Here is a 23,008-nt window from a genome sequence, read left to right on the forward strand (position 1 = left end):
AATTTGAAAATATTTTGGTAAAATAACTGGCAACAAATAGTAAAAGTTAAGTTGTATAAACATTTTAAGTTGTATAAATGATATGTACAGTGATCGGAAGTAAAGAAATGTTTGCATGCTCGCAAAAAAGATGCAAGTTGTAAAGAATTAATTAGTAGTTTCTGACAGTGATCCCATTTTTACACTATGAACATAAATTGAATCAACTTTACGCCGCATTTGCTGTATGAATAAGCCATCACGCTGACAATGCAGTACTAGCCCTCTTTACCAGTTCATTTGGATTTTAAATGTTTTTGATATATTTTCGGACCTACTGTTCTCAATCGATCTGCCACTTAAACAAGGCTGTACGCATATAAAAGAACTCGTCAAATACGGTGTCCATAATTTCATGACCGGACACTTGCCCCCTCAAACGTTTTTTTTTCTTTTATTTATTTTCTTTCTTTTTTTCTTTCTTTTGCTATATTTATCAACGTATGTAAAGTAGGCTATTCCAGGAATTCAGACATGCTCATTGGTACGAATCCAAGTGACTTTTGCTGCCTATAGGAACATATTAAGTTATTGGTGTAAGAATCAGATCAAAGGATGACTAAATTTCCATTATATATTTAAGAATTATTGGGATGAAATTAACAATTACGTTGTATATTCAAAATAGTAAAAACAAGGTAATATTTACAGTATTTATGTAGAATGTAGCTTCCTGTTACAAATAGGAAAGTCGTTTCAAGCTTAAAATATGGGGTGTCCGTGAAGATTGGTTTATTGGTTGTCTTCAGTCCCCTTGCATCTATTATGCTAGCTTACGGAACGTCGGGGGTTCTACTTAAATGCCCTTTCGTGCCTGAAATAACACACAGAGGGGCATCTGAGGTATTTCCCCACCAGTTATAAGAGTAACATTTCCAAACATTTACTTTTCAGGTATTTACCTTGTAATTAATCCTTAACCTGCTTGAACTGAAAGTGGTCAGGCTTTGCCCCCAGCATACAGCTAGCCAGGCACATATAGGTATAGAGCCAGGCATAGAGCAAGGGAAACCTTCACCTTCGTGAAGGCTGGCCAAGCTTTTAAATGTTTGAAGCACATTTCTGCATTTTGTTATTGAGTCTGTTTAACCTTTTAGTAGACTTTTCTAATCTCAAAGTAGGGTAATTCATATGTAACAAATGCAGATGGTTGTGAGTAAACAACCTCTTTGACAGTTCCTGCCATTTAAAGGTAGAGATCAAATTTCGTGAAAGAAAGTAATTAAAGTCAGATCACGTCTCGTAGGGTAACAGTCAACATGTGCTATCGTGTGATGACGTAGACGTAAATACATCATTCAATTACAAGTATGTAATTTAAAATGTCTGAAATTCTTGGAACTATTGTTTTATTCAGACATTCAGACAATAAATTATACGCTTAATATTCTAATGTAAATCATTCAATACAGAGTTACTATTTCCTAGTAAATTTCTAAAAGATGAATCGATATTTCTTTTCTCTTAATATTTGTCAAGATATCATTTCTTTTATAAGTGAAATAGATGTAGTACTCAGGTAAAGTTTTAATTCAACCAAATTTTGTCAATTTTCAGTATCTATTTATTGCAACAAAAACATTTAAGAATTAAATATCTGTTTATATAAACATCAGAGAAGGTATGCGATTCTTGCAATGAAATGTCTTTGTTAAGTGTATAACTTGTAGGTCCATGCACACCGTTTGTTATATGTTATCTAAGACACGTGTCTATGATATCACACAATAATAATGAGTTAGGATGATGGCATATTTTATTGTTTTGCTTATATGAAACAATACAATCAATAAGTAGAGATAGCTCAGATGCCTTTACTCTTCTCTAATTTTATGGATTCAGCGTAAACTATATGTCATCGTATTGTTCACCAACCGCAGTTGATAAAATTCCAGTCAAGGAGAACTTCTAAAAATCTTGTACCTTTCTTCTTCGATTATCAAACCTTTTATGCATTTAATTGTAATTATATAGCGTATGTTACGTTTTATATCGTTGTTATAACAATTATTATATTTTAATATTTAAAATGTATATTCCCGTTTTCCCAATGTGCTTTTTGTAAGGTAACAAGAGATTTCGGGCTATTAGATTTACTTGATAATCGCAACGATTTCTCTCAACTTATTATTTATTTTTCATTTTTCGAAATTCAATTGCCAGTTACGTTTATCTTAATTGGAAACACGTTCTTTGAAATAACACATCGATTGTTCTCGGAAAAGATAAACTAACGGGTTAGCTTACCAGACGAAAGCAACTTATGTTTGATTTGATGTGTCTTGTGGAGTTAATAAGCAGTTGTTCCACAGACGGTATCATTATTTCAAATCAAAAATCCATTTCCTGATATCTGTAAAATCCAGATAGAAAATATCATAAAATTGATATTTCGTGTGCAGATTATGTAGACTTTAGAAGACAGTATCACGTAATTGGACGTCATCATGATCTTATTAAAAGTAATTATAAAAACCCAATTTATCTCATTAGAATACATGAAAATGTATTGATATTGCCTTTAACTGAATTATCATAAAGGACATTAAAGTTGCACGAAGTATTTAAAGCACGAACAGCACCAATAAAGCAATTTCATTTAAATAATTGCAAACAATATGCAATTGCTATTTTTTCTAACTATTCCATTCTGATTGAGTCCCCTTCTATACAAATAAGCAATATTACTGTGTGCAAAACATACAAGAATGGCACAAAACGGTCTCAATTTACCAGTTACGAAGATAAATATGTGCATGCGATGTATACCTTTGCATATCTCAACTTATGACTTACAGAATAGATGGTTTAGCAAAATATAAATGACACATATGTGCACTAATGAAGTCTAACAGTGACAAAACGGCAAAATACATAGGCAGATAACTATTTTGCTTATATATTTACATATTATTTTAAAAAAAGGGGAAAGTTTTTGTACACTTCAAACGGAAAGACAGGAATTTATATGTGGAATTTATATATCAGGAAATGTCTGAAATAGTTCTACAGCCAATTTACATGTAAAAACTTGATATTCTGAATGAAAGCGAATGACATGTCCTCGGTGTATCTCAGATGTGAATATGAAAATGTTCATTCCGAAATATTCTGAAGTGGACTGGTCTACAATGTGTACAGTTTCATTAGGATTTCATTTTGATATCGTTTTTTAAGATATAAAGCTGATAGAGTGATTAAGTATGAACATTGATACAACTGGAATAATAACATTTTATAATAAAACAATTTAATACCTGCTATATAAAGATATGTCAAATCGGATCAAGTATTTCCAACCTATACATGTACCGTGATAAGTGATTCTCAGTACTATCAACACAATTATGTATGGTTTTACAGACCTTCCAGTATGGACCAATTAACTTAAAGAAAATCGAGTAGAAACGTTTGATTTTATATTAAGAATGGGAACTATCAAATATGTGGCCAAATAATTTTTAGGAATTTGAATTGAAAATATATTGATCAAATATTGCTTGCGTACAAAAGTAATGGAATGTTGATGTAAACTTATATCGAGCATAACGGGGAAAAGTTAAAATACTGCAAAGGAACGTTATGTGCCATTGGGATTGGGAATATTTGCCTGCATATGGTATATGTTGTTTATTTACATGTATATATTGAAAAATATAACAAAATGTAAGTAAAAAAACAAACATTTTAAGTAATGAGCGCGGAAATTAGACATTTCCTCTTGTCACGTGAGTACCAAACCTGAAATGTAATAATCTATCTGTTCAAGTGTACAAATATAAAATACAAAAATATATATCAAACTTTTTTTAAAGTTGGGGATGGGTATCTACATTTTTTTCTGCTTCCTGCTCAAATGCTTAGAAATGCCACAGAATATACATTGACACAAATCTTAGCAGACATAACATTGGAATTTTCTATTTTTTACATGAAACTAAGTATTACTCAACATTTTCGTCGCCTTAATACAAATCAATATTATTACAGGTAATATTTGAAAAATACTTTGTCATACATTTTTAAAGGTAGCTTTGCCTGTAAATAATCTTGATAATGCAAACGTTTGAAATAAATGTATATGCATGTTGCATGCTTTTGAATTCTTATTAAAATGTCAACTATGTACAATTATATGTTTTCCTTTAAGAACAAAAGGTTTGACAGTAAAGCTATACGCACAATTATTTAGTTCAAATTTTGCTGTTAAATAGTATTGGGCAATTCAGCTCATTTGAAATCCTTTGTTCTTTATTAATGATAAAGCTCACGCAAAAACAATACAATCACAACGGTTTCGTAACTACATTTATTTTGTTTACATGTAAATGGTAGCCATATTTCTAATATTGTTAGCCACAAAGCTGTTTATAAACATTGGATTTATTATTTATCTGTATTGGACAACATGTAATAATTGTCTTGTTTACATTAATTTTATAAGCATGTGCATATATTTACTTTAAATAATGCAAACATACAAACAATATATAAACTTTAATGATTTAAATATATGAAGCGGTTTATAATGAATAAACATAAATGTGAAAGAATGGCAAAAATAAAAATCAGCAGTGTGATGAATGTTAAAAGGAAACTCCATACATTTTTTATATTAATATGATTTTCTTTTTATTGGATACGAACACAAAGTGCTTTTTATGTCAACATATTGCAGTCTATAAAACAGTTTTTGGGGACTTTCTCAACTATAGATAACTTCTTAAATAGTCGATTAATAACAAATGTACTATGATATTAATAACACATGTATTATGATTCACAGAAACGTTTGTGGAATTTGTTAATAGATCTTTAAAATGAGACCAGAGAGTCAATTAATTCAGTGGTACATGTATATCGTACGATAATAAGTTTACTTACCATATGACATATAACGTGAATTTTTATTTTTTATTCGTCACATTTTGTTAATGATTCATACGTTTTTTCACAGCTAAGTCTCATTTTGTTAATGATTCATAACTTTTTTCACAGATAAGTGATAACAATATATATTGTTGTTGTACATAATTTGGTAAAATGTAGCATCTAACAAGCAACTGACATAAAAAGCTTCTATTTTAGTGAGTTCAAGAAGTATTTTAAACAGGGCAGTGCTATTTGGGATATATTCTAACATGCAAAAACAGTTGTGTTTCTGATTTGTATATTATAAAATAATTTGCATTAAAAGATACGCATATAAGATACGCATAATTATAAAGAGTTTAGATGAGAGAAATGTTATATGCTTTACTTTACCAAATTTTGCACAAAAATATTATATATTGTAATGTCAAATGAAGTTTCATAGATAGATTTTTGATGTGTTAAGACCAAATTGTGAATTCCATCAAGGACTTGCTTTAGAAAGATATTTACACAAACGACTGAAATAAATAGCTACTATTTTAGCATGTGATCATAAAGGTAAGTTGAAGAAGTAGGGTTTAATATTAATTAAGTTTATTTCAGTGACCTGATTGGATAGTTATAAAACAACATTAAAAATTCTGCAAACATGTAAATAACAAAAACAATGGTAGATTATAGACTTAAAGATTTTTTATTTACTTCTCAGAAGTAATCTGGCCTTGAGTTTACGACCTATGCGTCTATACAACATTATATCAAGCACATGTATTTTGTATACTGTATCTTTTAATAAAGAAAGTGTTAGCAAAATGAAAATACAACTGTACCGGCCAGTAAAAGCAAAGCAGCAAAACATCAACTTCCGAAATATCTTGAAGTTTGTAAAGAAAATGATGAGAAAATCTCAGAGCAAAACACATTTATCTTTATGTCATGTTTATTGTTTTCTGTCACAATGTAGGAAATTGATAATCAGAGTGTAGTTTATCAAACATGTCTAAGATAACATATTAAAGATTGTATTGTCTGCCAAGTGGCATCACGGTATTAACTATAGACGCACGTAATACTCAATGTGTGATATATAGATCCTTAAAGATTTTTCCCTTCACAAATATTTTGCAAATGTATGTGTAACTTGTTACACTATATGTTGTTTTAAAAAATGTAATTATTTGATATTCAATTTTGCTTTTAGCGTTATGTTGAAGTCGGTACATCTACAAATATTTATTTTTGGATAAGGTATCTCTAACTTGTAATTAATCCTAAACAAGTGCTCAACTTTTGCCACCGACAATATTTCTGTCATGGGTTCTAGTGTGTCCAAAACATACAAGAATGGCACAAAACCGGCTCAATTTACCAGTAACGAAGATAAATTTGTGCCTGCGATGTATACCTTAGCATATATCAACTTATGACATACAGAATAATTGGTTATATGTTTTTCTTTAAACTTATGTGCATTAAAAAAGTCAAACAGTATCAAAAAGGCGAAATACAAGATGAGATATTTATTTTGCTTACACAAAATTATTCTCAAAGGGGAGGGAAAGTTGCTGAACACTACCAACGGAAAGACAGCAATTTATATTAAATAAATGTTCTGTCTGATATAGGTCTACGGCCAATTTACATGTTTAAACTCGATATTCTGAAACAACTAGTATTTCGAAAGCGAATGTCATGTCCTTCTGAATCATTCAGTTAAGAGCAATATCAATACATTAACATGCATTGTTATGAGATAAGTTGGGTTTTACATTAACTTTTAATTATGACGTCCAATTACGTGATACTGTTTTTTACATTCTACTGGAATCTGCACACGAAATATCAATTTTATGATACATTCTTATCAGGAATTTAAAGATATCAGGAAATGGAATTTTGATATGAAAGAATGATACCTTCTATGGAACAACTGCATATCAATTGTACAAAACACATAAAAATTAAACAATGACTGCTTTCGTCTTGAAAGCTTACCCATTATATTATCTTTTATGAAGACAATCGATGTGTTATTTCTACGAATTTGTTACCAATTTAGATCAACGTAACTGGCAATTTAATTTTAAAAATAAGAAAAGAAATAATTGGCAAAGTTGTGAGAAATCGTTTGTGATTATTAAGTAAATCTAAAGGTCCGAAATCTCTTGTTACCTTACAAAAAGCACATTGGGAACGCGGGAATATACATTTTAAACATTGTAAAATAATTATTGTTATTATATAGTTATAAACCGTAACATGTGAGTGTTGTTTAGAGAATGCATTGAAAAAGGAAATAATCCGCGATGCTTCGTGGATAATGTCACAAAACCTTGGTTAACAACAAGAAATGAGTATTCATTTTCTAGAGCAAAATAGCTCAAAAGACAAGAAATCTTATGATACATGTAACCATTCTAAATAGGGCTTCGTTTTTAGAAAACAAATCAAATAAAATTGAAACTATGTGATATTTTAATGTGACACTTAAATGTATTGATAATGCACGAACTGTATAAAATCATACAAACCATATCGAAATTATTTAAGAGGATATCAAGGCATAACCTAAAATGTCTCGAAATCAAATTAAATATGAAATGTTGGAAAAGGGAAACAAGCAAAGCAAAAGACAAGCAAAGTTCGAGGAACGCTGTCCCGTTTTAATCATAGGTGAAGACAGTTGTACTAGAAAGGGATGAAGAAAATTTAGAACCAGGCACCTACACATCCGTGAAGTCTGGCCAGGCTCTTAATTGTTGAAAGTTCATTTTGTTGCATTTTGACATTTAAACCCCTTTAGTTTTGGGTAAATTATTACAGTTCAAAAGCTGGTCAATTTCAGAATACTAGATTCAACAGGTTAAGGGTTAAGGGTTAACAACGATATTTGTGGCAGTTCTGTGGTATAAAGATAAAAGAAAACTCAGATCGCCTCTCGAATGTTTACAACGAGAATGTTTACAACAAGAGATATAGCAATCATTTACAAATATATATTTTAAAATGTCTAAAATTCTTGAAGCTATTGTTTTAGTCAGGGTTTTAGCAGACAATGAACTATATTTATCATGTTGTTATGTAATAATGATGGTGGCTGATTTGGTACATATTTGTATCAAATTTCTGTACTTGTAAAACTTGTATATAAAACTTGAATGTCTGCCAGTTTGCGCAAATAAACGTTGTTTACAGCTTCTTCCATAGGAATGCATCCAACCATTCAGACCCCGCCTTGTCTTTCCGTTATGTCTTATCTAAACTTACGAATTTAAGTACTAGTGTTCCAATTTATTTTCCCTCTATTCGGTGTTTCCTTCTTTTCATTTTGGTCTTTGCAACCTTTCCATTTTTCTACATTTCCTACCATGACATCGTTCATTACTCATGATCAAACATTAGCTCCCTGTTAGTTAATATTTGTAATATCCTACGCGTCGTTTATTTTCCTCTCTCTATTTGGTACCCGTTTAGACGCTGTTGTTTCGGAATATTGTGGGGACCCGTGAATGTTGCTCTCCAATACATTTGTAATTCATATCTAATTTGTTTCTAAACATTTTAAGCCACGCATTAATATGTTCTTTACAAGACAAGCATACGAAGCCTATATGTCTTAAAACAAATTAGATTTGATACATCTCGCGCCTCATTATAGCATTCAAATGTCACAGTAAAGTATCACATTCTTCCAAGCTCAATTAATTTGCTTTCTGATTACAAAGCTCTATTAATTATTTCTGAAAGACATTTATTTGGATTGTCCTTGTAAAGATTTGCTTCCTTGGAAATCAAATTGAGGAAATATTTCATTTTTCAAAATGTATTCTATGAAGTAAAATATTAAACATTTTCTATATTGAATTTCTTGCTTATCATGTCAGTGATAACTGCTTAAAAAGTTATACAAAACGTTGTAATAGTTTTTTTTATACGCGGATAACTCACATCTAGTAATAGGTAAAATGTATACAAACAAACTTTAAGTTCAATTGGTTGACCGTCACTCTGACTATCCCAAACCAACCAGGTAATTATTAACCATACATTTAACTGCGAGGTGCATGAAAAGAAATAATAGAAATTTTAAACTTCCAAGATGCTATGAGCGAAAAACAATTCATAAAATGCAATGGAGAGACTCATACTTAGAGTTCTTGTTTGTGAATTATTTTGCTCTGTAAGAGAAATGAACATTAAATGTGGTTTTACAAAGGTTTTGTGACATTTCTTTCATGCATCGTCAGTTTCTAGTCTAACTGCATTTCGGTATGTATTGCAAAAACGAACAGTTTTGTAAACGGTTTATATCTATATTTTGTAATAAAATAATAACTTAGGACGTAGTTAAACGATTGTAATGATAACAACATATTTGTCTCCTCTTGCCTTTTCTCAAGAAACCGGAGATTTCAGGTTGATTGATTTACCTGATTATTTCAGACGATATCCTACAGCATTTCAAATTATTACGAAATTAAATTGCCATTTACGTTTATCTAAATTGGTAACAAATTCTTAGAAATAACACATCGATTGCCTTCAAATGAGATAAAAATTGGTAAGCTTTCCAGACGAAAACAGTCATTGTTTTATTTGATGTGTCTTGTAGAATTAATATGCAGTTGTTCCAGAGACGGTATCATTATTTCATATCAAAATTCCATTTCCTGATATTCGTAAAATCTAAAATAATATACCATACCCTAAAATTAATATTTTGTGTATCCAAAAGAAAGGGAATCTTCGGTCAATTTCCATTCGAGCTCCATATTATTTGTTTAACAAAATGAAGTTGTTAAATACAAACAAAACAAAACTCGCCAATGGCCCGAAACGTCACTCGAATAAAAAGCATAAGATAAAAAAATCAATTATGGTAAAATGATCAGTAAGTACTTGAATCGTTTAACTTGTCAACTGTACAATGTTATAAAAACATGGTCTCGTCTATTCATCTTAAGATTATATGGTTTGTCATAAGGTTTCTGTGTTAGTCAAACTTACCCAAAAAGCATATTTTGTCCAAACAAGTTTATTCTTTAATGTACTGTAATGTTATGTAATTTGCTATTTACACATAGAGTAATATAACGTGTGTATTGCTTATGAAAAGGATTATAAAACCTAGCAAGTATTAGTAATAAAGAAAAAATAATCTATTAGACAAAAATTATTTAATTTATCTCAACAATTTGACTCGAGAGTTAACTGCGTACACATATTCCTTATTAGCTTGACCTACGGTGTTCCGTTTAGACAACTGTGACTTTTTATTACATTCTTACCCGCGATGTACATGTACGATGGTGAAAATGCGATGTTACGTTGGTAAAAATGCGATGTTATATCGAGTTTTTATCATTGTACCATTGTGATTTCACCATCATTCCATTGCGTTTTCACTATCTTACTATCGTGCTACCGTGTTTGCGTATTCACCATCGTTCAATCGTGCTTTTACCATCTTGCCATCACCTTTTCAACATCGTACAATCGCGTTTTAACCATCATGTCATCACATTTTAACCATCGTACCATCGCCATCCGGTCACTATAACCAGTGCATATTCAAGATTCTGATACGGCAGATAGTAATAACAAGTTTAAAATACTAACCCTTTATTTAAAGTTATAAATAATCTTCACAATAATCCTGTATATAGAATAAATACTATCTAATATATGCTTATGTTTTCTTTTTTTTCTATTGATGTATTTAGATCAACTTGAAACTTCATATGTATAGTGTACAAGGATTATAACTTTACTGCACATAATTTTTCCTTGACTGCCTTCTCTTATTCTTCATGCTTAGAATACTTTTTATTCAAAGAATGATAAAGATATCAACTTTAAACTACATAGGCGGATAGATACTCAAAAATACACATATAGAAGGAGTGCGGGGTTTAATAATGCGAACTCATTTGATGTTGAATGTAGCATTGCGCATGACCAACGGAAGAAGTATCACGATGGTGAAAATGCGATAACAGGATGGCGAAAATACAATAGTACGAAGGGAAAGGCACGTGAAAACACGATTGCACGAAAGTGCGATGGTACGATGGTGAAAACGCAATAGTACGATGGTGAAGTCGTGATTGTACGATATCACGTTTTCACTATCGTACAATCGTTCATCGCGGGTAAGGAGGGAATAAATGAGCACGATTGTCTAAATGGAACACCATATTGACATGACGATGGTAATTCAACGTCGAAACGAAACAAGCTTGAAGCTCGTCATGAGATTCATTGGTAAGTAAACCAATGTCATTTCTTTATCACAGCAGTTCAAAAATGAAAATTGCTGTGCCCTTTTCAATTGTTTTTCCTACATTCTCTTCCCACACACGTTCATTACTACCAGTACCGAAACTTGCGTGCAGACATTACAGCTACATAAATTCTATAGAAACAATGAATACGGCTTTGTTATTCACAATCTACAAAATACACATAAAAATCTTCTTTGTGATAACTATGTCTATTTACTGTTCTCACGCAATGACTGTATAGCAGGTGAACTTCAGATACTATTTATGCCATAAGGATCTCTATTTTGAGTTTGTCGCGGACGCGACACGTGCCAAAAGAAAACGAAAACATGTCATAGTAAAACCATATACCGTCTTGTTAATTCGAAGTAATTTGTAATAAATGAAAGGAATATACGGTGTCTTGAGAGCAATGTGTATGTTTACTGCCCTGTATAACTGAATATATTTGCACAGTTCTCATTTTCCACCGATAAATGCAAATTATTTGCGGGCTTTCTGAAACCATAGAAAAAAATAAAAACTCCTAATAATTGCAAAAATCAAAACATAGAAATCGGAATTATGAACGTGTGGACAATTTATGTGTTGTTAGTTTGTGAGTTTGTTTGTTTGTTTCTTTCTTTCTTTCTTTTGTCTGTACAAGAAAAGATGCGGGGTCAATTTTAGAATTTTAATATTAAAGCAGAACTGATGTTTAAACAAAGTTTATGGTGTAAGCAACACTGCTTATTTCCTTAAAGTGACATTGCATTCATAGCCAAACCTTTTAAGAACAATATGTCATCACGTTTAGTTTTAAACAAAACAATCATTTTGCATTTCTTCATTAATAATCTCAAGTAAACATATGAAAACGTTTTTAAATGATTGTTCTCAACTATATTTCTGTATTATAAAAACGTTTAAAGATATTTGTTTTAAAGTTTATTATTCAAAAAATACCTAAATGGAAATTATTCTTTATTCAAGCATAGATTTGCATGTTTATAAACATTGTTTGAGAAGGTTAAAGCGTAAAGACTTGATGTCTTAGCAAAATAAAACGTTTTATAAGACATTGAAGACTTTGATCCAGTTGTCAGCTTTAGTCGTTACTATCAACTGATTTGTAAGTCTATTAAAACACATTGCTTCTATATCTCCCAAATCCTGTCTTCTCAGTAAATCACCTCTCATCTTTACAACTTTCTTGTCTCTTCCAATATGAAGCATACCAAAATCTTTACTTTTTTCACTTTGCCCATACACAAAGAAATCATCGTTACATCCCTTGCATATTCTTCTTGGAGCAAATTCGGGCATTTCTCTGAAGTTTCTTACAACTGAAATAACATGCCCATCCACTGACAGCACTATCAGACCTTTTTCTAAATCACATACATACAATCTTTGATCACCCGAACTAAACATTATTTCTTCAAGATAATGGAAAATTCCTTTCTTTTCACTTTTAGATTTTCTACTTTTATCAGAAATACATGAAAACATGCTTGAACTGTTAGTCTTTTCAGTTAATTGCTTTTTTGCATCGGTTTTTGAATCTATTTTTTCCTTTTTGCTCAAACCTTCATTCGTTAGACTTTGTTCTTTTTTGCTCCAGATGACATGCAAAAAGTCGCCATCTTTACTAAAGACGCAAATTTGCATGGGCCAATCATATGTGAGAAATATTTGTTGCGAAGTTGAACAGTATTCAATACACATACAACCATATCCAACGTAAAGAGATTTTCCAAGTTTAAGTTCTCCGTCAACCGTTACAAACTGTACAGTCTTTTTTGTTGGTAGAGTTACTGCAACTTCGGTGTTACTTATAGCACAAACATCACAGGGTGGTCCCGGAAGATTACATGAAGACAATACTTTGAAATTGATATTCAGTTTTTTTAGATTTGCGTTGGTATGATCTGCTAATATTACTGAGCCATCAGACATTACACAACATCCTGTGATGTCACAATCAAGGTCAGTATCATCGGTTTTTATTGAGATATCATACTCATCTTGCAAGGACGTATTATACTCATAGATCCTATCGTCAACGAAATTTCCAAACGATTTGAAATCAAATTTACCGTTACAGATATCTTGATTTGGTACGAAATCTAACCTCTCTGACTCATTCTTCTTCACATGTTCCCATAATGTATCACTCTTCTCTTTCAACATTTTACCTTCGTACACAACCCTCTGAAATTCATAAACGTCATTTCCCTTAAACAGTTCAACTTCTCTCATTTTATTGTCCCATTTATGCGACATTTCCTGTATGTATTTAACTTCGTTTCTGATCCTATCCTCTGATCTCTGTGATCTGATATCAAGTTCTCTCAGCGATTCCTTTTCAATTCTATCAAGCTGCTTATTCAAGTTTCCCCTGATGTCTTTAATTGTGTTTTTAATTTTAGTTTTATCCTTCTTCAATTCATCAATGTCTGCGATTCTCTTTGCCTCAACAGTTGATAGATTAGCTTTAGATTTCTCATATAAGTCTATCAGGTTTTGGACTTCTTGATAAATGCAAAATTTTACTCTGAAAATACAATAGAAAATTCTGCATAGTTTATTGTATCATTAAAGCGTATTTTATTTAATGAACATACTTTTAAATCTCAGCAGTTAAATAAACGAACGGAAAAAATAGAATATTGAGTGAGATCATCAGTACTCTCCATTCCAGATAAAGATTCTACAAAGGCAAATTGATATTTATTCAATGCAATATATAGTGCCAGAAATAATTTTATTCTGTAAACTATTCTCTTGCAATACTAGATATTAGTGTGATCTGCTACCGATAAGTTACGTATGTTCTCTCAATCATAAACTAAACAGTGTAGAACTTTTAAAAAAGCAAACATGTTAATTGTCATGAAAGGTTTGAAAATGTTGATGATAAATGGTACCGTTTGTTTGCCTGTGGCTCACTACCTCTGTATTTCATGTACGTGTCCGGACATGAACATTCTTTACCCGTGCTTGAACAGTTCCCAGATATTGCTTGTATAACATGAGTTCCGAGCACCTCAAACTTCTCGTGTTGCCGTTTACACTGCCAGCATATAAAAGCTCCAGTTTGCCCACAATCCCTGCAGTAGTTTGTTGCTATTTGATACTTCTGTTGCCGTGAACATGGGTGACAGAAATATATAAATGGATTTTCAGAAGTCATTTTTATTTCATTAAATAATTACAATGGAAGAATATGTCCAAAATATCGTAGATCCTATCATCTGATGTTTTTATTGATATAAATTCATTTCCCAAAAATATCACAGTCCGCAATAATCAATATAGTTTAAGTATTTTAAATATTATGTCTACAAGACCTACTACCTTTAAACAGTTCTGCATAAAAGTTTAAAAAGAAAATAATAAATTAAAGCAGTGTATTCATGTAAGAAATAGTAAATTGACATAAATTATTATTAGTCGGAAGCCAATCTAAGGCATGCGTTGCTTTCGTTATCTGTATTGCAAACGAAAGTGTTCATTATTTTAACTTTAGGCATTACATCAATCAGATGTAAAGAAAACTGAAATACAATTACAAGTCTAATACGGTTCGCATTATGCACTAAACAAAATGTAGATCTACATTTTTTATATGTGTAGTAATGTTATGCGTCATTCGACATTAGATATGACCAAATATCACTAATAAATCATCTATCACGAGTTATACATTAATTTTAAAAAAAATAAAACTATAACGATCTATTTACAATGTTATGAGTTGATTTTGGCAACTTATTTATGCATCATAATGTCTTATCTTCTAAAACATTCGAAGCTGGCTTGATTATTGTAAATTTTAAATCATTATAAATGAGTGTTACTGAACCTCCCGTTGTGCATTGGTTAAAGACAATACGCCCCAGGATTTACGTCTCAGACAGGATTGTCTACCTTTGACACCGGTGCTATACACCCCAATGTGCTTAAAATGACGTCATCATCGCGCGCCTTTTATGAATGAATTGCATTCTTATGATGATGTCATTTTACTGTTATGAATGAAGTTGTAAGTTCATACGCTACTTTAAGAAAACAGTGCGTAATGAGAATATCATTTCTCGTAATTTCTGTTCTGAAAATAATTGATATGTAATATGCAAGAAAAAGAATCAAACACCGGCTGTCGGTACAGACGGGAATATCTAGCTCTCTGGTAACTGTTAAGCGGAAACTCGACAGAGCCTCGTTACCGCCGTAAACAGTTACCCTCGCGCAAGATATTCCGGTCTGTACCGGAAGCCAGTGTAAGAATCTTATAGTATTTTATGTGAGACAATTAGCAACTTCTTCAAGAGACCAAGACTAAGATAACATGGATAAGAATAGTTAGTACTTTCAAACCAGTAATGATATTTCACTAGAAAAATTATGTTATTAGTCAAAATGTTCTGATGATAGATCTAAACCAGAACTTGTTTTATCACGTAGATCTACTTCAGAAAAGAACTTAACTTAAAATAAAAGTTAGTCGCGGATTTTACTAAGCACCAACAACCCTTATAGAGAGATATTTTCTAATAGATCTTTCGTCGTAAAGTGAATCCAAATTTGATGAGGGGCTATTTTCGAAGTAACATTTCGATAATGACATTTACAATTAAGGTTAAAGTCAAGCGTTTGCCATTGGCATTAACATTAGTGCATCATTTATCGAAAAGAAACCATACCCTGCATTGTTACTTATTACAATACAAGCGATTAAACTTTGTATTATCACAATGTTTTACGACCCCCTGGAAATTAGTACATCTCATAACGCAAATTAAAAAAGATTATTGTAAACTACATGTGTATTAGCATTTTGCCTGTCGTCAATATCGAATTCAATGGAACAAGTTATTTAAAGTTGAGTCTCGTGCAGGTTGTACTTTAACGATGTTCTTATATACTGACGTCAAGGAGACTATCAGCTTCTCAGATACATAGTCAAATGACTCTCAAATGGTTCCCGTTGCCATCATTTTGATCACAGTTAATGAGAGCTCTGATGAAATTGAGCATGCTTTTCACTGTTTAGAGCATATACAATACATAAATCTATTAATTTAACTGCTCTATTTCAAAAGATAACTAAACAATGCATCATACACCGGGAATAAGCTTGCACTTTAACTAAGAGATAATAAACCCCCAGTTAAATACCTCCACGTCACCCCACCCCTTACATTGTGCTTTACACAAATCCATCGCATTTCGTGGGCAGACTTAAGACAAACGCGTTTTCCTCATTATTCCTAGGGGACGTAGTACATGATGGCAAATTAAATTATATGAGAAACTTGCTTTAAGCCCACTAATCATTTAATAGCAGATGAAAATTTGATCATTAAATTTACTGACAGGTCACATTGAAATGTCATTTATTGATACTATCATCTCAATTCCCTATAACAATTACCCATGTCTAATTAGTTCACAGGTTTATCAATTACATCATTGTTCAAAACTTTAAAATTACAATACTAGTATCTGATCTATTCTAGCTGACTTGTTTTATACAATGGAAGGTTTGATATGTGTCGGCAAGGTACAAACATTTGATACACGAATAACACACATGATTGTCACTACACTGAAGTTATGGTAGGTAGACATGCAAACAAGAATATCTAGTTTAAATGTTCGTCTGATCGTACAGTATTCATGTAGCTTGTATTGTTATTATATCTGAATTATCGTCAATGCATATCAAGGATAAAGTCAAAGGTTATGATTTTGCAGCATTAGAGTACAGGTTTAAGCTGAAATTAATAAAAGATAAGATATTGTTTTATATTTTGGGGTCATCAATCTAATAAATAAATAAAAGGTATCAATATCTTAATTTATTAATTTAAACTATGCATCCAGGTCATACGTATTTAATAAAAGTATTATTCTTAATGCGGGTAAATGAGCAAGTCAAACATGAAATAAGAGCGCTTCAGACGGGTTGGATACACGCGTGAAACGTTTTAAATACCACTTGTCTATAAATTGCAAAAACTTTATATATACATATTATTATATCCGATTATACATAGCATATATACTATTGTAGTTGTTACTGTGTTGAGAGGTTTATTTTATTAATGATACAATATGATTCATAAATTTGGTGTTAGTTTAACATGTCTTTGAATATCTGGCTTTGCTGTATATCAGTCGTTTGTATACATATCTAAAGATTAATGTTGGATTCTGCACAATAATTTTAAACTGATTCATAAAGAGCTGGTAACTGCTGGACATGTATGAACTGAAACAGAGATTCGACATTAATCAGAATAGAAAGAAATGTGTGTTGCAAAAGGGTAGAATTCACGACTTTAGTCCTAAGACTTAACTCCTTCACTAGGTGATTTGTCAGCGCTTTGATAATGCTACTGCTACAGGTTATGAATTCACGAATTTTAAAACAGTTAAAACGTGACATTAATTTGATATAAACAGAGAAATTATCTTAGTACATGAACATAAAGAACATTAATTTCATTTATTACATGCGCGGATCTAGTGTAGAGCAGAAAAAATGCGAAGGTTTTATTACATGCCAAACCATGCAAGGATGAAAAACTGTATACAAGGATAATATTCAGTTCGATGAATGCTAATGTTGACTGTTTTCATGTGTATGTAAAAGTTCACGTTTTCGATGGTATGACATCGTCTGTGAAAAGTGCATTTAACCGTTTAACAGTATACTGGATCAAGTACAATAAACTCCGCTTAAAATGACATCGGTTATAACGATAGACCGCTTATAACGATGCTGTTGCTGCATTCCCGACTCGATACGCACAGAAGTTTACACTCTTGGATCCTTTCATGTGAGAAAACTATGTAGCTGGCTTACGGAACGTCGGTGTCTTACACAGATGCTCGTTCGTGCCTGTAATAATGCACAGAAGGGCACCTGAGGTATTCCTCAACCAATAAAACTGGAATATCGCCATATGACATATATTGTGTCGGTGTGACGTAAAACAAAAGCAAACAAACAACCGATATCTGACAAACGGATATAACGGGTTTTTCTGTCCCATGAGCAATCGTTCACTTTAAATGCGATATTTTGTACTTTGTTAGATGTTATATTAACAGCTGCTAGCCAGAGATTTAGCTTTAAGCGTTTATGACTTACGATAAATCGCTCAAATTGTTGGACTAAATAAGCGAACTCAATCATTTGAATACATTTTTGTGAGCAATTAATTGGTTGAGTAACTACTCAGGTTTGCGTTATTATGCATTTGTAATGGTTTGGATATATCAACAAAAAATCAAATGATATTTGAAATGACACTGCCGTTCGTGGCTTTAAATTGTCTAACGTTAATTTATGAATATGAAAAAGAAATTGTTGAAATAAAATCATATATATACTTGTAACGTAGTATTATGACATGTATAATGATATCGCACAATCTGTACTAGTCAAGTTACATTATTATGTACTAAAACTTGCTTTTTAAATAATATATTCGTGAAAATTTGTACAAAATCATAATTAAAAGAAATATCAAAATAACTAATAATTTATATTATCATTATGATCTACGATTTTCACAAACGCTAAGATATTTACTATTTATTTCACGCTTTATAAAATATAACCAATGCACTCTCAGCATTTGCACCACGTAGAGTTCCGGTAAAAAAACATGATAGGACCCCGTCTTATCAATTTAGCCTCGTTTTCATAACCAGAGTGCAAAAAAGTCCATATCAAATCTATATCACACCCCGGCAGCCTTGATTTCATTTCCAGAGTCCAAAATGTACATATCAAATCCAAATCACACCCCATATAGCTTCGTTTCATTTCCAGAGCCCAAAGTTTCACATCATATCCATATCGCACCTATTAAGCCTCTTTTACAATTTTTAAGAGTTCAAAATCCATATCAAATCCTAGCTAGCGCCTCGTCCAATATAGTTTTGACAGCTGTCACTACTTGTCCATTATACTCAAAAATGTATGATAACTTCATAAGTTAGAAAAACTATTATTGTAGTTGCCCAACTTTATATTATTCTATTTTATAAATAGGTTAAAATGTCAAAAATATTAACCCACTGGTATGGAAATGAAAGATTGTCCTATGGTAAAGTTACTTTTGAAAGGGTACTCGTAAAAATCTATATATCTGCTGCAAAAGAAATATTGTTTTACTTTTTTTAAAAGAATATCTCCAAAATGCTTGAATAAAGAAATATGGTTGTAAATTGCCTTAAAAGAGAATGGTGCAGGCACAAAATATTTGCTTTGCGATTAAAATCCTCCTTAAAAAACAGCATATTAATATTTTGTTCGGAACGTTATATTCTGGATACGTACAAGTTTCATTTGTGTTACCAAGACATTGTGTAATATAACTTGTTCGAGTATAGACCATAAAATTATGGAAACAATATGATTTTACTGTTGATGAATTTTATAAAAGTTCTCCGGACAGAAGATATAACTTTATACCCTTTAAAACCAGCACTAAATTTTGTTTATTTTGAGTTATTTACTGGATTTTAATATATCTTTAAATGTTACTCATGAAATAAAGTTGAAGAATGTAGTTATAATTATAAATAAAACTGACCTTGTATTTTCTTTTCGTTTCTCTATTGTTAAAATCACATTCCTAGAATATGTATAACTATTATTTCTTTAAAAGATGACGAGATAGTAAATTAAAATATGTTAATAAACATCGCATAATAAGACGCTTAAATTGCGATTGAGTATCAAGTTACTACGTAAGAATTTGTGAAATAAGGAAAAACTAAATCAGTAAGCATGATACAAATATACACCTATATAAAATGCTAAAATTCCTTTCTCATAAAATGATATACCTTTTATGCTTTATAATCAAACTCAATTGTTACCTTATAATGTAAACGACACTCGACATTGCTAAAGCATGATAGTGGTGAGGACTGCAACCACTTTAATAAAAAGATATTCAAATCGTCTTTATTAACATAATGTTGACACTTAAAAGCGAAACATCGTCCGGTTTTGGAAGATTCCCTAAAGAAACAAAACGGCCAAATTGAAAAGTGTTGAAGCTTCTGTTTAATGGGGGAAACTGGAAAGTGCAAGCTGCCGTGCACGCCCCCTTTAACATGGTACATTTGATAAATAATCAGATGTGTTCATACGGCGGTTATAACGGAACCTTCAATGTGACATGTTCGTGACATTCCATGAAAAGAGACGTAAGGACCCCAAGTAAATACATGTTTGTGCATCATGGTCCAGTGGTTAATGTGTCAGAGAAGTAATCTATGAATCGACAGCGGTGTGAGTTGAAACCCAAGCTGTAATTTCATTAAGCCAGAAACTTAACACTCATTTGACATGGGTATTTTTGCTCCCCGAAGGGTGAGCATATAGTCGCCGCTTTGTCCGTCCGTCCGTCTGTCTGTCCGTCCGTCCGCTTTTCGTGTCGTGGACATAACTTTGAAATAACAAGAGGTATCAACATGAAACTTTTCAGGTAGATAGATTTTGAGTAGGTTTGCAGTGCACAAGAACTGTAACTTGCCTTATTTTTGAATTATTGCCCTTTGTTTATTTTTACAATTTGAACTTTGTCCGGGACATAACACTAAACCTATATAAAGTTTCCTTTTAAAAGGAAAGGCTTGCACAGTTGTGCCTTCATCCCAACCCTTTAAAATTGTGTTTTTTTTTTTTGGTTTCAATTAACCTCTTAATTAACTAGTTAGGTATCAGGTTAACTAGTTACGTAACTAGTTAACCTCTTAATTAACTAGTTAGGTATCAGGTTAACTAGTTGCGTAACTAGTTAACCTCTTAATTAACTTGTTAGGTATCAGGTAACTAGTTAACCTCTTAATTAACTAGTTAGACTTCAGGTTATCTTGTGGCAGAAATACGCCACCATAATTCTCTATTGTATAAAACTAATAAAGAAAATGATCAATCGTAAAAATACTAACGTGATACTGAATGAAAACAAGTGTGCACATTTCATTTCCCCTTTTTCGCAGCGAAATCATTCCTTTGCTTTATAGACAAGTAAATGCACTAAAATACTTCGTTACGTGGTACCAATTAATAAGCATGTATCAACTATGTTACACGATGCGCTATCTGTAGATCAGCACGTGGCAAGGTTAATGATATGCATGGGATATTTTTAGATTACCTGCGTTCAGTAGATCTAAATATAACTCGATCATGCGTGATTTGGTAAGCAGGACCACCCTTTGAAGACGGAATACTAGTACAGTGTATAAAACTAATACAGACAAAAAACAATTATAAAAGAAACTAACTTTTGCGTCTTGAAAAACAATTGAAACGGAACAATTTCGTTTATAATTTATTACGGTTTAAACCGATTAATCAAGTAAACATAGAAATCCTATTTATATAAACAAACTGGGATTACCGAAGTAACTAAAATAGCTTAGATTTCCGTAATATTACTTCGTCTGATTCCGCAGTATGACGGAATCGCCCGAATTGTCACGATTGCAATCGGAACTATATCGGCTATTATCATTAATCCGAAGAGTGACGGAAAAGGCCGAAAAGTTGCGATAGGCACGATTGCAGCTGGTTTCCCGTTCAATCATGCACCAACAGATGTAAGCAGGAAACCACCTAACCGGAACAAGTTTTCCAAATGAAATGGCTTGCTGCAAGCCAAAAAGGTATCAACATGAAACTTTGTAGGTAGATAGATCTCATTGAGTAGGTTTGCAATTTACAAGAACCGTAACTCATTCATGCCTAATTTTTGAATTATTGCCCTTTGTTTATTTTTACACTTTGAACTTTGTCCGGAAAAAACTCTTTTGTATAAGAGATATCAACATGAAACTTTGTAGATAGATAGATCTCATTAAGTAGAAGAGCATTGTTCAAGAACATTAACTCTGTCTTGCCTAATTTTGGAGTTATTGCCCTTTGTTCATTTTGACGCTTTGAACTTTGTCCGGGACATTACTCTAAAGTTATAAAAGATATCAACATGAAACTTTGTAGGCAGATAGGTCTCATTGGGTAGAAGTGCAGTTCTAAAGAACCATAACTCTGCCTTGCCTTGTTTTGAAGTTATTGCCCTTTGTTTATATTTACTTTTTGACATTTGTCCGGGACATAACTCTAAAACTTTTAGAGATATCAACATGAAACTTTGAAGGTAGATAGATCTCATTGGATAGAACTGCAATGCTAAAGAACCTAAACACAGCCTTGTCTAATTTTGGAGTTATTGCCCTTTCTTAATTTTTACTCTTTGAATTTTACCCGGGACTTAACTCTGAAACTATAAGAAATATTGTCTCGGAACTTTATGGATAAATAGATCTTATTGAATAGAAGTGCAGTGCAAAAAAAAAACATAACTCTGCCTTGCCTAATTTTTTAGTTTTTGCCCTTCGTTCATTTTTTTATATACTTTCCTGTGTCCAAAACCTTCTCGGGGAGCATCTACCGGTTCAACCGGTTCTTGTTTTATTAGTTGCTCTTTTTCCAAATGCTTTCTTATTTGATGATGTTGATGACATCCAGGAGAATAGCTGAGGTTGATAAGGAGTTGTTATGTAATAGAAAGAGCATCGAAACACAGAATATCTAATTTATACGAGGGGGCGCAGATTGCTGAGTATTTTGATTTGATTTGATTTTCTTTAGACCGATTTGATTTGATTTTCTTTAGACCGGCCGGTCAAGGATAGCCTTCGAAAGTGCAAGCACTTATTTCCAGTAGGGTCGTGACTCACCTCAGCAGACACTATAGACAGGTATGAGATACAAGGAAATCCGGGAACCA

At 32.0% G+C, this 23,008-nt stretch overlaps 1 protein-coding gene across 2 annotated transcripts; it reads right to left on the bottom strand.

Moving 5' to 3' along the window:
* Positions 1-12,041: 12,041 nt before the first annotated feature.
* Positions 12,042-19,928, bottom strand: LOC132735163 (uncharacterized). Of its 2 annotated transcripts, XM_060722081.1 has the most exons (3): positions 19,796-19,928; positions 14,108-14,319; positions 12,042-13,734 (listed from the first exon to the last, which is right to left on the bottom strand). In XM_060722081.1, the coding sequence occupies exons 2-3, from the start codon at positions 14,143-14,145 to the stop codon at positions 12,249-12,251; spliced, it is 1,524 nt and encodes a 507-aa protein (XP_060578064.1). In that variant the 5' UTR covers positions 14,146-14,319; positions 19,796-19,928; the 3' UTR covers positions 12,042-12,248. The 2 variants fall into 2 exon arrangements, with proteins under 2 accessions (XP_060578064.1, XP_060578063.1); XM_060722080.1 differs by lacking the exon at positions 19,796-19,928 and having other exon boundaries at positions 14,108-14,504.
* Between the last annotated feature and the right edge of the window lie 3,080 nt (positions 19,929-23,008).

Source organism: Ruditapes philippinarum, unplaced genomic scaffold, assembly GCF_026571515.1.
Source record: "Ruditapes philippinarum isolate M1 unplaced genomic scaffold, ASM2657151v2 ctg2633_1_1_1_1, whole genome shotgun sequence".
NCBI classification, from domain to species: domain Eukaryota; kingdom Metazoa; phylum Mollusca; class Bivalvia; order Venerida; family Veneridae; genus Ruditapes; species Ruditapes philippinarum.